The sequence below is a fragment of the Nannobrachium achirus genome (genome assembly GCF_963921795.1).
Source record: "Nannobrachium achirus genome assembly, chromosome: 13".
Classification (NCBI taxonomy): Eukaryota; Metazoa; Chordata; class Actinopteri; order Myctophiformes; family Myctophidae; genus Nannobrachium; species Nannobrachium achirus.
Genome location: NC_137833.1, coordinates 49,349,448 through 49,366,037, shown reverse-complemented (window position 1 = coordinate 49,366,037; position 16,590 = coordinate 49,349,448). Strand labels below are relative to the sequence as shown.

The 16,590-nt window shown below is 40.5% G+C and overlaps 1 protein-coding gene across 1 annotated transcript; it reads left to right on the top strand.

The window, feature by feature from the left end:
• Window positions 1-501, top strand: LOC308297404 (eukaryotic translation initiation factor 6-like; the record flags this gene model as incomplete). Its single annotated transcript, XM_080740814.1, has 1 exon — window positions 1-501. One exon carries the CDS (start codon window positions 1-3, stop codon window positions 499-501), a length of 501 nt encoding a protein of 166 aa, XP_080596940.1.
• Between the last annotated feature and the right edge of the window lie 16,089 nt (window positions 502-16,590).

Genomic DNA, 16,590 nt, shown 5'->3' with positions numbered 1-16,590 from the left:
ATGCTGGTGACAGTGAGGCTGACAGAACATTACAGACAGTTATTTTTTAGCGTTCCACCCCGCTCCTACCCGTTGGGAAACGTTGTTGTCTGTAACGACCGTGTGGCGCTGGTCCACCCCGACCTGGACAGGGAGACAGAGGAGGTGGTGGCCGACGCCCTGAAGGTGGAGGTGTTCCGTCAGACGGTGGCCGATCGGATGCTGGTGGGGTCCTACTGCGCCTTGTCCAACAGCGGTGGGCTGGTCCACCCCGAGACCCCCACCGAGGACCAGGACGAGCTCTCGTCGCTACTGCAGGTTCCCCTTGTGGCCGGCACGGTCAACAGAGGCAGCGCGGTGATCGCGGCAGGCATGGTGGTGAACGACTGGTGTGCGTTCTGCGGCCTGGGCACCACCAGCACTGAGCTGTCCGTCATCGAGAGCATCTTCAAACTCTCCGACGAAGCCCAGGACGGCGCCACCGCCATGAGACACAGCGCGTTCGTTGACAGCCTGGCATAAGCCAGAAACCCTTTTCATATCAAGGACCACACAAATTAAAATATTTTGTGCCAGGGAACCCCATACAAGATTTGTTTTGTTAAAATGTTCTAAAAATATCCCAAATCTTTCATATCTTTTCAAGAGGTTTTGAAAATAGCTTTGTGAGCTTGTAGACTGGCTATATTTATATTGATTTGCACAACAGGAATCGTATATACCGGTACAGTACATAATTGGAAATTGCAAGTGTGGTTGCCGTGATGCGAGTCACACTTGCAAATTAATTCTGTCTTACCATTTGAATTAAATGAATTCACTAATACATTAATGGCCATATATGGAGATCTCTGTGTCAGTCTCATGTGATCTATGATGTCAGACATCTATGATGTCAGTCATCTCCATATTTGGGAAAAGTTTAATTTCTAATTAAAGTCAATTGAGAAAATGAATTCATGAATAGATTTATATGAATTACTATGTGTAACATATCTCCTGGCAAAATGCACTGTCCCAATGAAGCCGGTCGATTTGACATAAGGCAAACAAAAGTTCATCTCGAAAGATGGATGGATGGAAGGAAATAAAGTCTCCCCACCCGGCCACCGACTCAACTCCTACATAATTCCAAGTGTTTGTTAGGGTAGTGGTCCCCAGTTCAAATATGATCATTTTTTCTGGGGGTTACGGTCTGAAACGTTGAGAACCACTGGTTTAAGGTTTAGGTTTAGGTTTAGGTTTATTAGTCACATGCATATCCATACAGGTACAGACATACAATGAAATGTTTGTGCCAGGAGCACTCTCAGCCTTATTACACACAAAAACATCAACCCACAACAACAACAACAACAAGACAACAACAACTCACCCAAGACAACCCAAAAACAACAAAAACCATACAGTGTAACAGTGTACAGTTTAAAAACTGCGTACAGTGCACATGACTACCTAGGTCTCGCTTTCATCTCTTCGTTAAGCAACCTGATTGCTTGAGCATAAAAACTATTACTGAGACGGGTGGTGTGCGATGAGATGCTCTGATAACGTTTTTTGGATGGGAGGAGATAGAACAGGTGGGCAGGTGGTGACTACAGTTTGTGATCAGCAGTCTGCAAGTCAGCAATAATCTGACTTCTGTACCCATTCACGTCGCATCTGTCCCTTAATGGGTGGAACCAGCGCATGAAAAATACGAGTCCCACCCAGCTAACTGAAAATACTGTACATTGACACACTGACACTGTGGTTGAAGTGACGTTCAAGAAGAGACCTTTTACAGACAAAGGTATATACTATATACAGTAAGTGACAAAACTAAATGTAATTATTGACATTTATTTGTATATCATTTGACAGGGCTGCATGTAATACATTTTGACTCGACTAATGTTATGTCATGTTGTGTGGGTTGCAGTGGTGGAAAGTAACTATACTGTACGCACAATTTAGATTTTGGCCGAAATGTTTATAGGGTTGAAGTGGTTAATGTATGTTTGGTAATATTCAATTCAACCCCATCGGAGTAGAAGTAAATGTAAATTGGAAATACTCAAGTAAAGTAAAAATACCTCAAAATGTTACTTTGGACCAAAGGACAACTTTGTTTTTTTTTACAACAAGGGTTCACATTTTAGATTGTAATTAGAGAAAAGAAAAGATGAGTGTTAAAATGTTTTCATTTACTGCTTTCTATTGTTTTAGCGATTTTAGTATTTTGATTTCAGTGGTTGGGGGCATGCGTACAACTGGCTAAATATGTCTTTTTAGACACAGTAAGCTGGCAATTTCTTTGTTAGTATTCACATCTGCCCATGAAAGATTGCGGTGCATCTTGGGAATGGGCTTATTGTGTCTACATATTTAGCTAACCCTAACCCATGCCCCCAACCTGGGGGCATGCATGCAAATCAAAATCGTTAAAATCACTAAAACAATATGAAGAAAGAAATCAAAATATTTTAACACTCATCTTTTCTTTTCTCTAATGAATATCTAAAATATGAACCTGTGTTGTGAAAAACCAAAGTTGTCCTTTTTAAGTACAGTAAATTTACTTACCGTAGTTACTTTACACCACTGATGAAAATGCAATTAAGTGTCGCCTAACATAGCTATTTGTTTCAGTATAGCCTGAATTTAGTTGTTCAGTTGATTAGAAATGAATATTCATCAAAACATAGCTCAAACATAGACTCAAATTGTACTGAAAAACAGCTCACAAGCTCAGTCTTTTAGCACGGACTGCGAACAAAGCTGTTTCTGCCAATGTATGACATCAAAAACCCCGGTATGGCTTGGATTTTTTTCTTTCTTTTTTTTAAATGTCAACTTCCTGTATTTGAAGATCCAGATCTCTGGATCCATGCATCCAGTCTGGGTATTCTTCTTAATTTTTTGGAATATACATTTCTAATCACCTGAGAAACTATTAAATATATAGGCTAATCTTTGGAGTTACATCATGGCACGTTAACTAAACAATCCTAAACATCTACCAAAGTGTTATTGCACTTTATGACATTTTAAAGGTGTAATAGCTGGATGGTCTGATTGGCAATACTTTTTTTTACAGGAGTGAAACCATGCCCCCAAAAAAGGGAAACACAGAACAAAAGGGGAAAACACCTGAAAAAAAGGGAAAAACAACTGAAAAAAAGGGGAAAACAACTGAAAAAAAGGGGAAAACAACTGAAAAAAAGGAAAAAACTGCAACTCCAAAAGCAACTTCCAAGCCTGGCAAGAACCCTGGACAGAAAGGCAGGTGCTCGGGACTCAGGTGGACCCAGTAGAGATGTTCAAACATTTTCTATAATCCCATTTATACATGTTGAACTGTTGAAACCGTCCCTTAAACCGGCCTGTAACTATGCACGCACAGTCGCGAACGCACGGACGCACGGACGCACGCACGCACGCACACACACACACACACACAGTTCACACTGTTGCCCACATAGGCCCCTATAGCAGTTCTGCCTCATTCACGGTGCTGCTGTCAGCTTTCCTCTCTCACAGTGTGCGTGTGTGGGTGTTAACTTGTCAAGTGTGCAGAGTCTCCAAGAGAGGTTTTGAGTGGCAATGTACCAAATGGACCAAAGTCAAATGATTACGCTTCCTCTTTACATCTTCACCTACTGCAATTTGGCTTAATTTGTGTACAGAACAACCAGAAAACAGCACAAGTGATGTTCAGTTTGTGTAAGAACTGATGGAGGTCACAAGACTCGGACAATATTCTTTAGGGGTCGCCAGCCAAAAAGGTTGAGAAGCCTTGCGTTACAGCTTTTTAATCCAGCCTCCTCGATTGCCGAAGGGGCCTCTTCGCTTCCCACCCGCCTACTTCTACCACAACGGTCTTTTACAAGAAATATATAATACATGTTTTGAGTATAACACCCTAGCTGTTCTTTGCCCGTGTCCGCGTACTGGAGAGGCGATGACATGCTGGGTTGTGTACAAGTCGCCACTACGCACTCAACCACACATAACCCTCAACAAAAGATACTATATATATATATATATATATATATATATATATATATATATATATATATATATGTGTGTGTGTGTGTGTGTGTTGTTGCTGTTGGTAGTGAGAAAAACTAAAATTAAAGGGCATTCTGTCTATAATTTCAGTTAGATTTAGTTAGTTTTGTAAACACACAATACGGTTTCAGGTAGTTATTTTATTCTTTATATAGATTTTATTTAGTTCAGTTAACATTTTTTTCCAATTTTAGTTCTCGTTATTTTGTTAGTTTTCTTGGGTGTTTTTTGGGGTGGGTGGGTGAGGGTGAGCAAGCTATCTGTGTAAGAATGTATCTGTATCCCTGTCTTGTATGTACGTATGTCTGTTGTTATAAGAACAGACAAAAGGACATTATAATGTCCTTTTGTATGTCATGTTTTTATGGGTCCCTCTTGAAAATGAGATGCTGCATCTCAAGGGGCTATCCCTTCAATGAAATCTTACAAAATATGGTCACGATTTACCATGATCCTGGATGGCTTGATTCTAGGCTTAAAATAATTGCTATAAATATTTTTGTAAATCTCTGTGGGGAAAAATTAATGGCCAATAGAGATCTCGATATAGACTATCAGTTGGATCACTGGCGTAGCTGCGAAGGTCCCCGAAGGGGGCCAGAATCTCTAGTGGTATCAATTCCTTCTCTCTCTCTCTCTCTCTTTGTTTTGTCGTCATCTCCATGTCCTCGTATTTAGCAGGACGTGGAAAGGAGGCCGGAAAGCAAAAGCAAGATGAGGCTTTAGACGACGTAGAGCAACAGCTGCGTGAGAAGGGTGAAGAAGAAACGGGCACAGAACCCTGGAGCACTGGCCTGTGTGGCTGCTGCAGTGACGATGAGAAAAACTGTAAGTTGTATCTGAACCATTTTGTATTTGCCTTAAAGGAGTAGTCTAGTTCAACCCCCAAATTACCTTTTTTTCTATCGATTACTCACCCCAAAAACTAAAACTAAAACTATTATTGAACTCAAGTCTCATGGTGTGAGTAATCGATATAGGGAAAAAAAAAAAGTAATTTTACATATAGGGTTAAATCTGCCTTTTATCATACCCCTTCATACCTGCTTTAGTCGATTTTTTTCATAGCTGCCCCTGTTGCTAGATTTCGGCTGCCCCTGTTGCTAGATTTAGATCATAACTAACACAGTGGATTGTCCTTAGGCTAGTGCGGTTATTTCTTTAACTTCAAAGTTAGTATTTTTTTATTGGATTGTGTTTACACAACGTCTTGAGACCAACCAAACCGCTGTTTTGACATCACAAGCACCCTTACTTGTCAAATGGCTTCTGCTCTGCAGTCTGCACCAGAGCAGGGAGATGAGAGGCTAGAAAGGGAGGGGAGGGAGGGGTCGGTTTGACAAGTAAGGGTGCCTGTGAGGTCAACGGTGTGGTTGGTCTCAGGACGTTGTGTAAACACAATCCAATAAAGAAATACTAACTTTGAAGCTAAAGAAATAACCGCACTAGCCTAAGGACAATCCACTGCGTTAGTTATGAGAGAGCCCGCGAAATCTAGCAACAGGGGTAGCCGAAATCTAGCAACAGGGGCAGCTATGAAAACAAGAATTTACACACAGTCAATATAAAATCTGTGGATTGGTGTGTTGACGTGTTGACTAACCTTCCAGGGACCCCTTCCAGGGGTCCCTGGAAGGGTGGAGGTTGTGGATTGGCAGACAAGGATTGTGTGTGGAAAATTTCACATGGATAGGGGCAAAAAAGTGTGATGTGATGTGACAGACAGACTGACGGACAGACAGGCGGTGGAGGTTTTCATAGTAACTGCGACCTGACGGTCGCAATTATAATCATTAGTATTGTTTATTTTAATTATTATTATTAAGGAACTCTAGAAATCTCAGTTGGAACTGTTACCCCAGTGACCCGATGCTGGATAAGCGGTTGAAGATGGATGGATGGATGGATGGATTATTTTAGAGTAAGCTACTTTATTTACCATTATTGTGTACTCCGCCACATGGGGAGCAATCTTCAATTCAATCTTCAATTCAAAGAAGCTTTATTGGCATGAGAACACAAACGTTTACACAGTGGTGGAAAAAGTACCTACATTTTTATAATTAAGTAAAAGTATCAATTCTGCAATGTAGAATCACTCTGTTACAAGTAAAAGTCCAGAATTAAAAATGTACTTGAGTAAAAGTACAAAAGTATTGGTATCCAAATGTACTTAAAGTACCAAAAGTAAAAGTACAAAATGTTTGAAAATAGCAGATCTACAAGCTCACAACACGTCGCACCGCAATGCGTTGTGAGCTTGTAGATCGGCTATTTTCAAAAAGCCTTGGTATAACAAAGGGCTAAAGTGGTTTATGTATGTTTTAAACTTTAGTTAAAGTTAGATAAAGTACTATGTTCTATCCGTCTGTCTTTCTTTTCAAATCTTTTTTATTATTAAGGTAATCCCAGAGGGAAGGTGCTATGTGGCGACATATTTATCTAAAAGGTAAAAAAAGAAAAAAAAAACTAATGTCCATGAGTCAGTTGTAAAATAAAGTAAGGCCTGCCAGTCGAGAGAGGCTGCTGTTACAACCAAAAAAGAAAAAGTAACAAAAATAGTAGTGATACCACCTCCCAGCCGGCAGAGGCAGCGTAGAACCATTAATTGTCGAGCGCATAGGTCGAGCGTGGTTCAGAGTTCAGAGTTCACAGTTTGGTCCATCCTGTCAGAGGCACACAATGGCGGCCACCGACCAAAAACAAACAACCAACTCAGGCTATCACCATATTAGAGCCACATCGTAAGAAGATGAAGTATAAAAACAACGAAAACATGTCGAGAAGTCTCGACTACAATCATGTCATCATAAAGTGCAAAGCATTCGATCGCTCTCTAACACTTAACTAAACCGCCGTAACGTAATCGTCATGTACGGAGAGAAAGAAACAGCGCATATTAGCATACCACAGGCGCAATAGAATTCGCCGTAAACAAAATACCCAATTGAGTAAACAAGTGGTTCGCATTAACCGTTGGAACGGACATGTCTACATACGCCGTTTGATCATATAATATCAGTCAAAAAAGGGTTGCGTATTTTCGTCAGAAAAGGAAATAGGAAAATTAAAGAAAGAAAAAAACCCTGTTAGCATGTACTAGCTAGTTAGCCAACCCCACACACTATCGACCATTCCCGTCTGTCTTTCAATGTTATATGAGATACTTAAAGTGTGGTTCCTGTGGAAATAAGCCTCGGCTTTCTAGGATCTCTAGTTGACCTTGTACCAGTGATTTGTACTGTCATGAAACTGTACTTTTTTCTATTGCAAACTTCTAATAAATTCTTCAATCAATCAATCAGTTATTGCTTTGTAGATTAGCATTATTGGGCTAAATGTAAAGACGCTACGCTGCGCCAACCGTGAATTCAACACAATCTGCTGTTGAGCAGTTTAACCAATTTGCTACGTACGTCTACACAAACGGTCAGATTACAAAGATAAATTGCTTAGTGAAGGCTCACGGATGTCACCATAGGGTACGCTCCAGCAGAATGTCCCGTAATGATCGTATTATTTAAAGAGGAGCATTTTAATCCGATCGGTCGTCGTTTCCTTCAAAAGGTATTAATGTATCTAAGTGCAGTACACCTCGCAACCGATGGGGTCGCATGGCTGAAAAACAACAGAAAATGACGTCTGATCGGATTAAAATGCTGTTTATTAAACAATACGAAAGATACGGGTAATTCTGCTTGAGCGTACCATACTGTGACATCTGTGAGACTTCAGTAAGCACTTTATCTTTGAAATATGAACGTTTTTGTAGACGTATGTAGCAAATAGGTTTAACTGCTCAACACGAGGTTGAAGTGAATTTATTACACACCGTGACTCGTGCGTTAGCCTGCAGCTAGCGCTAGCTAGCATTAGCCTGCAGCTAGCGCTAGCTAACGTTAGCGTTAGCCGTTAGCCACACATCCAGAATAGTCTAAGTCAATTTTCCAACGGCGAGTGAACGATTGCATTCCGAGTTGGGTCTCCGTTTTATTCCATGAGTAATTGTGTATAACATGCCTGCGTTAGCCTGCAGCTAGCGCTAGCTAGCGTTAGCCTGCAGCTAGCGCTAGCTAACGTTAGCGTTAGCCGTTAGCCACACATCCAGAATAGTCTAATATATGTCAATTTTCCAACGGCGAGTGAACGATTGCATTCCGTGTCCTTCATGGATTTTTTTCCCCCTGGCTGTCAATGTTTTTATTGTTCAAAAAGAAAACGTTCTGAACGTTAAAACTAGATAGTTTTACGATCATAACAATGTGACAAACGGAACGGATCCTTTTTTTCCAAACTCGAGAAGAAGAACAGCGCAAGGCCGCTCCCAGAGCCCTAGAATGGAGAGTTGCGTGTCCGCGGTGACACCACTCTCTGATTATACTGCTCTGGCCGCTCCCAATCATGAAACTAGCTTGGTTACCATGTGACATGCGACAGCCAATCGGCAAATAGGTCGCCTAGGTCGCCTGAATGTCTCAGGACAATCGCACGTCTTTAATGTAATCTGTTCCACAGATTTAAAAATCGACTAAAGCAGATTTAACCCTATATGTGTTTTGGTCTGGATGACTCCTTTAAGCATATGTGCCAAACCTCCTGTTTTTTGAGTGCCACGCTGCGAACTTGTAGATCTGCTATTTTTGAAAACATTGTGAAAATTTGAATATTTCAAATCCTTCTAATGTTTTTTTTTTTTCAGTGGTGCTCAAACCTTTTCACGTGAAGGACCCACAAAATTATATGTATTTGGCCACGGAACCCCATCTCAAAATATTTAGTTCCAGGGACCCCCCAGAAGCAACATTTGAGTCATAAATGTTCGCTTAAAAAATACATATATTCAAAGATTTGCACACATTTTCACAAAAATGGCAGATCTACAAGCTTGCAGCTGTGAGCTTGTATACCTGCTATTTTTCAATAGCTAAAGTATAAAATAATTAAGGCCCCTCCACCTTGGGCCCCCCCCCCCCCCCCTCCTTGTGATGCCCCTGGATGTCTCTGAAGGCTCTGATCTGACCAACTTTGCTCTCTCCTCTTCTTCCCTCCCTCCAGGTTGTTACCTCTGCTTCTGTTTCCCCTGCGTGCAGCGCCAGGCGCTCAAAGGCTTTGGCTGGTGCTGGTGCCCTCTCTGGCCACTGATGGATTGTGGCTTGTGTTGCTTTGTGTCCGCCTGCTTCCGTTGTAAGATGAGAGAGCGCTATGACATCAAGGTAAGTACTCTGGCTGGACATGGCAGCCTGGAACTGTTGTTCAAGGGCAGCTAAACTTGGCATGTTAGCAAACGTGCTACAATTAACAATAATGCATTAAACCTGTGCAGCTGACCTGCGGAACCTGAATATACCATTTTGTCAAGATGGGGAGAATACAATTGTGGAGAATATAATTATAATACCTTGTTAAATTGCCCATTTTGTTAAATTTGCAATTTTAGTTATTTTACTGTAATTTAACAACATAATAACCAGCACAGATAGACAAAGAGACATTCATGGATTTATATTTAAAAGTAACTTTTATTTTTCCCCCTGGACCCAGGGTATGGCAGCTGCATACCCCTGCCATACCCAATTGACGCCCCTGAGTAAATGGATGAAAGTGTTGGCATCAAAATGTACTTGAAGTACCAAAAATAAAAGTACAAAATGTTTGAAAATAGCAGATCACAGATTGTAGATCGGCTATTTTCAAACAGCCTAGGTATGAAATAGGATAGGGCTAAAGTGGTTTATTTATGTTTTATAACATTATAATTTATACCTGTAAAGTAACTAGTAACTAAAGTTTTCAAATAAATGTAGTGGAGAAAAAGTACAATATTTGGATCTGAGATTTAGTGGAGTAGAAATAAAAGTACTGGAGATTGGAAATACTTAAGTACAGTACTTAAGTAAATGTACTTAGTTACTTTACACCACTGCCCCCCCCATCTATTTTGTTGTATTTACCTCCCTACCGCTCTGCTTAATTCTCTCCCTCATCCAGGGTTCATTCTTCGGGGACCTCGATACTGTGTGCTTCTGCTACCCATGTGCCTGGTGCCAGATGTCCAGGGAAGTTAGGAACCAGAACCCCGCCGATGGGGAAGGGGAAATGACCGCCACTGATGTGGTCACCGAACAACCCGAGTGACAGTGTAGATCAGGGTTTCTCAAAGTGGGTGCCGTGATGCAATATTTACATATTTAAAGTACATACATAGATATACTCTGTTACAGGTAGAAGTTGGGAATTCAAAATGTAGGCTACTTGAAAAAGTAATGAGACGTTGTGAGCTTGTAGATCTTCAAATAGCCACGGTATAAAATATGGGGGCTAAACTGGTTTATCAATGTTTTATAAAATTATAATTTATATCTGCAAAGTAACTAGTAAATAAAGTTTTCAAATACATTTAGGGGAGTAAAAACACAAGATGTAGTGGAGTAGAAGTAAAAGTATTGGAAATACTCAAGTAAAGTACAAATACCTCAAAATCGTACTTAAGTACAACACTTAAAGGAGTAGTTCACCCCCAAAATGACTTTTTTTCTATTGATTACTCATGCCATGGAGACTAGAGTTCAATAATATTTTTTGTTTTTTGTCACATTCCTAAGACAAAAATTTGATTTGAGTAAATTTTCCCCCAATGATTCCGAATCAATGGGGGAAAATTTATTGTTTATCACATTTTTGTCTTAGGAATGTGACAAAAACCAAAAAATATTATTGAACTCTACTCTCCATGGCATGAGTAATCAATAGAAAAAAAGTCATGTTGGGGGTGAACTACTCCTTTAAGTAAATGTACTTAGTTACTTTACACCACTGAATGTAATATAACATACTGCCAGATGAAAGCTATAATTCAGTAGTGCCGTGGATGAAAAGGTTATTTACAGGGGTGTACATGCAATGGGCCAAAAAGGTTTGAGAACCAAATATAATATTTAGACTTTTAAAAATGTTCAAAACATGCTAAATAATAATGAATAGCTCACACCATGTTATAAATCTTACATTTTATTTGATTGAAGTTTCTATTTGAAGACATGTAACTCATAAGCAAATGAATAAATGAAACGTTTTATAGTATATTTTTAATTTGTTTAAGTAAATATATGAAAATAGCATTTCACTTTATTATGTAAATCAACTGAACTTAAGCTTTTCTTTAAGCCTTATTCAAAACCGACCCACGGAATAACTGCCATTACCGACGTCTTTAAATGGCCCATATTTCGGCCAAACCAATGTAACAGTCACACTCTAGTCTATAGCCTATAGTGCATTAACTGGCAGGGCCAACAAGCACCCCGTTTCAGGATCAGTAAGTTACTCCTGAATTCTTGCCAAATAATTTAACAAGTATGTGTGCCAACTCTGTTTCTATGTTTCACATGTAAAATCAGGTTGGTTTTAGATAATATAATTGATTGTAACTATTCAGAGTTTTTGAAAAAGACTGTTGATATTATAAACATGAAACATTCTGCATTTGACAATCATAATGTATTAAAGAAATTAAGCGTTTTAATAATAATGTTAGTACAGTAATGCACGATTCTTTATCTTTCAGCGACACAAGCATTTTTTTTTAAATATACCATATATTATTTTAAATAAATTCAGAGTTTTTATTTGGAGACGTTTCGTTATTGTTGTCAAACCTCTGTACACTTTTGTGATATTTTTCCAATAAAACCTGTACTCGATATACAACCCCCATTACTCTGTACTGTCTTAACTCGTTAATTCGCATTATAGTCCAAGACGGAAAGATGTGCAATCATTGGACTTTTGACCAAGCACCTCATGTTTGTCACTCAAAACCATTTCACAGAAACTGTACGCAGTTGGTTTTTGTTAACAAGTTGACACCCGCAAATTATAACACTTTGACAGTTGTTTTCAAGTACATGGAGCAAATAGCTGAGAGCAGCACTGTGAATGAGGTGGGGCTGTTACATGTGGTCAATGGTGCGCGTGCGTGCGTGCGTGCGTGTGCCCTGTTGCACTGGTTCAGTCCCTAACCTGCGTAACTGTGTGTGTGTGTGTGTGTGTGCGCGCGTGCGTGCGTGTGTGCGTGCGTGCGTGCGCGTGTGTGTGTCACAATTAATTGCAATTCAATAGAGCTTTATTTGGCAAAAGCATAGTGTAAACAGAGCTATTATGTCACATTGCAACTGGCTTCCAAAACCACTAATGTTCATTTGCTGTTGGAAAGTTATAGGCTGTATACGGTATTGGGTATAAAGCTTTTTGAAACAAATAGCAGCAATCTTTCAGGAAAGCTAGCATCTTGCTATATCCGGTGCAGAGTTGGGGTCCGTTACTCAAAAAAGTAATACATTACACATTACACGTTACTTACTTAAAAACAGTAATGCAGTAATTGAATTGAATTGAAAATTGATGCATTGTCACGTAATTTGCCACATAATATAACATAACTTTACGTATGCCAATATATTAGCACAGATTTTTATACTAATAAGGAGGACAATAGTAGTAACGCATGTACAGACTAAAGCGTTTGACCACTAACTGTAATGTTTTTACATTTACATTACTCAATTTAGGAGGAGTAGTGCCGTTACATTACTTACTACAGTAATTGCGTGTTACGTGAGGTCGCGCTGATGGTCTGAATGAATGAATGCAGTCTCAGATCATAATACAATAATAGAAATTTCCGGCTAGTCCACAGACTAGCCATTCTGTCCAGGCTCGGAAAGTGTTAATATGCTCTGTCCCATCAAAATAAATAAATAAATGGAAAATGGAAATTTAGCAGTCACTTTTGTGACGTATAGCAGAATCTTTCCACAAAAAAAATAGTATACAAAAATTCTCAGCCACATTTCAAATGTGTTTGCTCTGTCTATATGTGCAGTGCCAGTAGGGGTACTCTATGTCAGAGGTCCACTCGGTACAGATAGTGTTTATATGTGCAGAAGGTCTATGTCAGAGTTCCACTCCATATACAGATGTGCAGAAAACACATAAAGGCGTGGTTGCATTCCTGTTAGGGACCGAGTTGGTCGGAAGGAGAGACGCAGGAAACTCTTGATGTTGGTTTAAAATAATGTTCTTTTTTATTTCTTTACTTCGTGACTTTGAGTGACTTTACTTCTTTATTTTCTTTCTTTTTTTCTTTTAGTTTCAAATAAGGTATTACAAAAAGGAATGTCAAACAAAAGGTGGGCCCAAAACAAAGGAGATCAAACAAAAGAACTAAACAAAATGCTCAACTAAACAATACAACTGATCTAACCAGAATGATGGGTAAGGGGAACATATAGGGACGGGTCGAACCACTATAAACAAGAGGGGGGGAATAAAGACAAAGCTGCGAATAACCACTACACATAACCCCTGTCTCCCCCCCAGTGCAGAGAGAGTGGTGCAGCCCCGATGTCCCCATCATTGCTGCCGGATATGGAGCAGCTGGTCCCATTCTCTGGCCAGCCAATCATGTCCATTCTCCTTCCCCCAGAACTGGTGACTCAAAGAGAACTCAGTCAAAATCCCATGCAAATAAATAAGCCACAACTAAACAATAATATGTTAATTCAAGTTGTGAGTGGTTATGTCACTTTGCGTATATATGGGTGGGTGACGTGACGTAGCGTTTTCGCTGTCCTCGGTGTCAAACATGTATAAATAAAAAATATATTTGTCAAAAACCTTCTGAATATTGTGCAGGACATTAAGCTTTATGTGAACTTACTCAAGATTAAAACATTTCATTCCTCATTTCTTCAGAATCTTCAACCAAACATGGTAAATGTCATCTGGTGTGACTGTCCCGACCTTGTTTCTCAAAGTGGGAACTTGAATAAAACTAAGAAAAATAATTGCTAAAATTCATTTAAAAATGAATTTAGGCAAAAAAAAATGTCTATTTGTGAGCCTATATCTTTTCAAAGTCCAAGCATAATGTTTTCAGTCATTTCTGATCAAAAAGATTTTGTCCCCCAAACCAAAATCATCTGGTGTGACACTAGTTTGGAAAAATTAAACAGGCAATAATTTGGACACCTACTGGGCTAGAGAGGTCCTTCTTCTGTAAGGCTATTCAGCACTCCCAGCACAACTGCAAGACAGGTGTCTGAGGTGAGTTATGATTTTAACATTTTCATGAAATGCCATCTTGTTGAAACTTTGACAAGTGTGGCACTTCTGGATGTCATCTGGTGTGACACCTTTTTCATTAATAAAGCAAAAGTTATTTGAAACTTTGGTCATAATTACATGTAAATCTAGGTTGTTTTGTTATAGCTAGCATGTTGTTAGCATGCTAATGTGTACCTGGTAGCCTCAAGGTAGTCCTAAATGCAGAAAACGTCATCTGGTGTGACACTTCGTCATCTGGTGTGACATATCTGCTTGTCACGCCAGATGACTTGATTGTCACACCAGATGATATATACTGTATTTTCCTACAGACATAACAATAAATAACAAGTCCCATGTTTCTTTTGTCCATTTAAAACATTTTAACATGTTTAAAACAACGTTTTAAACATTTTTACATAATTTAATTTAGCTTCATTCGGTGATACAGCAAATTCATCAGACAGAGCAGAAAACCCTTCACAGAAACCTAAACCTTATATTGTGGTAACACTTTATAATAACTATCCGTTATAAGCAGTTAATATAAGACACTTGACAACAGAAAATGGGTGGTACAGAAAATGTGATTTTATTATTTCCAAAATACACAAACATGGAGAACTCACTGATGTGTTCAACCAGAGGCTCAGTGCGATTGCAAGTCATCAGCTCAACTGGCTTCATCAGGTGAAGCAGTTCAGACACATCAAGGAGAGCATCCAACCCAATGAAATGGTCTTGCATATAGACTTTTCTGAGAACTATGCATGTAAACTAAACACAGAGATTCAGGCGTTTCATTTTGGTGGCAATAGGCAGCAGGCAACAGTGCATACCGGAGTTGCCTACTCAGTCAGTGGCTCCCAGTGCTATGCCACCATTTCACAGTCCTTACGCCATGATGAGCGTGCTGTGTGGGCACACATCAAGCCAGTTATTGATGATTTCCGAGGAAAACAAGACAATGCAATTGACACCCTGCATGTCCTCAGTGATGGGCCAGCAACCCAGTACCGGAATCGCACAAACTGCTTCCTCATGAGCAGCATTCCTTATACATGGGGATTCAAGAGGGTCACCTGGAACTTTTCAGAGCGTTCCCATGGAAAGGGCGCACCTGATGGTGTGGGAGGGGTGCTGAAGCGTAAGGCAGACATGTATGTCCTCGGAGGCAGTGACGCGTGATTGGAAATGACACCCGGGCTCCAGGGAAACCCCGCCCACTGAAGCTTTTGATTGGCTGAAGCGGAGCTAGGGAGCGCTCCATTGTAGTCGCTTGGACAGGGCGTTTATCGTGGGCTTGCCCAGGCCTTACGGCCTGGGCATAAATATAACGATTGCATTCACCACGGCTTCGTAACTCGCGCGGCGCTCCGCCGGCCGCGCGGCCCTGGCCCGCTCTTCGCGGCCACTCGCGCCTGCGGCGCTCGGGGGGTCCGCTGGCCTGCGCGCCGCTTGCAGTGTCGTGGACAATCGAGCGGCTCCGCCTGGAGCCCGGGTGTCATTTCCAAATACGCGGCAGTGACCTACAAACACCGAGGGATCTGTGTGAGTATTTACAGAAGTCCTCTGAAAAAGTCACTGTCATGTGGATCGAAGAAGAGAAGATATCCAACATGGATGAAATGGTCCCTCCATCAGTGCGTCCAGTGACTGGCATCAGCACTACGCACCAGGTTCTTTCTATCTTCCCGGGAAAGATAGTTTACAGAGACCTGAGTTGTTTCTGCCAGTTTCCTCAGATCTGCACCTGTCACAACCCACGGAAATTACAGTTCGACCAAGTCTCCAGGGCTGAGGTGCCAGGTGACAAGACAAGTGATGAGTAAGTATAACTAAATCATTCTCTTTGCCAATTTTATGATACCTGTAATTGTACCTGTTTAATGACAATAAAGTAACTTATGTCATCCATTCATTCCTTTTCTTCCTTAACTAAGTGGTGGCCCATCTGCGGAACTGCCCCCTTCCCAGGTCAGCTGCAGGCCCAAAACAGCTTCCGGAGCTCAGTGAGTATAACATACTTGGCAAACTTGAGGACTTGCTAGTAATTACATTTTACTACTAAAAACAATCTACCTGACAAATAAATTACATTTAAATGTCTCCTCCTGAAGGTCTTCTACTCAGGTGCTGGACACAAGTGCATCTATTGGAGAGGCACAAGCTGAGGATTCAGACAACTCCTCAGATGAATACACACAAGGACAGTTTGTCATAATCAAATATGAGGGAAAGCCATATGTGGGGCAGATTGTTACCATTAATAAGGAGGGGCTAGAGATAAACTGCATGAATCAACTTGGAAAAATGAAAAATGGTTTTGTCTGGCCAAAGGGGCGAGACTGCATTTTCTACAAAGAGCAGGAAGTTGTCTGTGGCATAGCAGAACCGCAACAGGGCAAACGGTTTGCTACCCTCACCAAATGTGACTGGCTGATGTACAATACA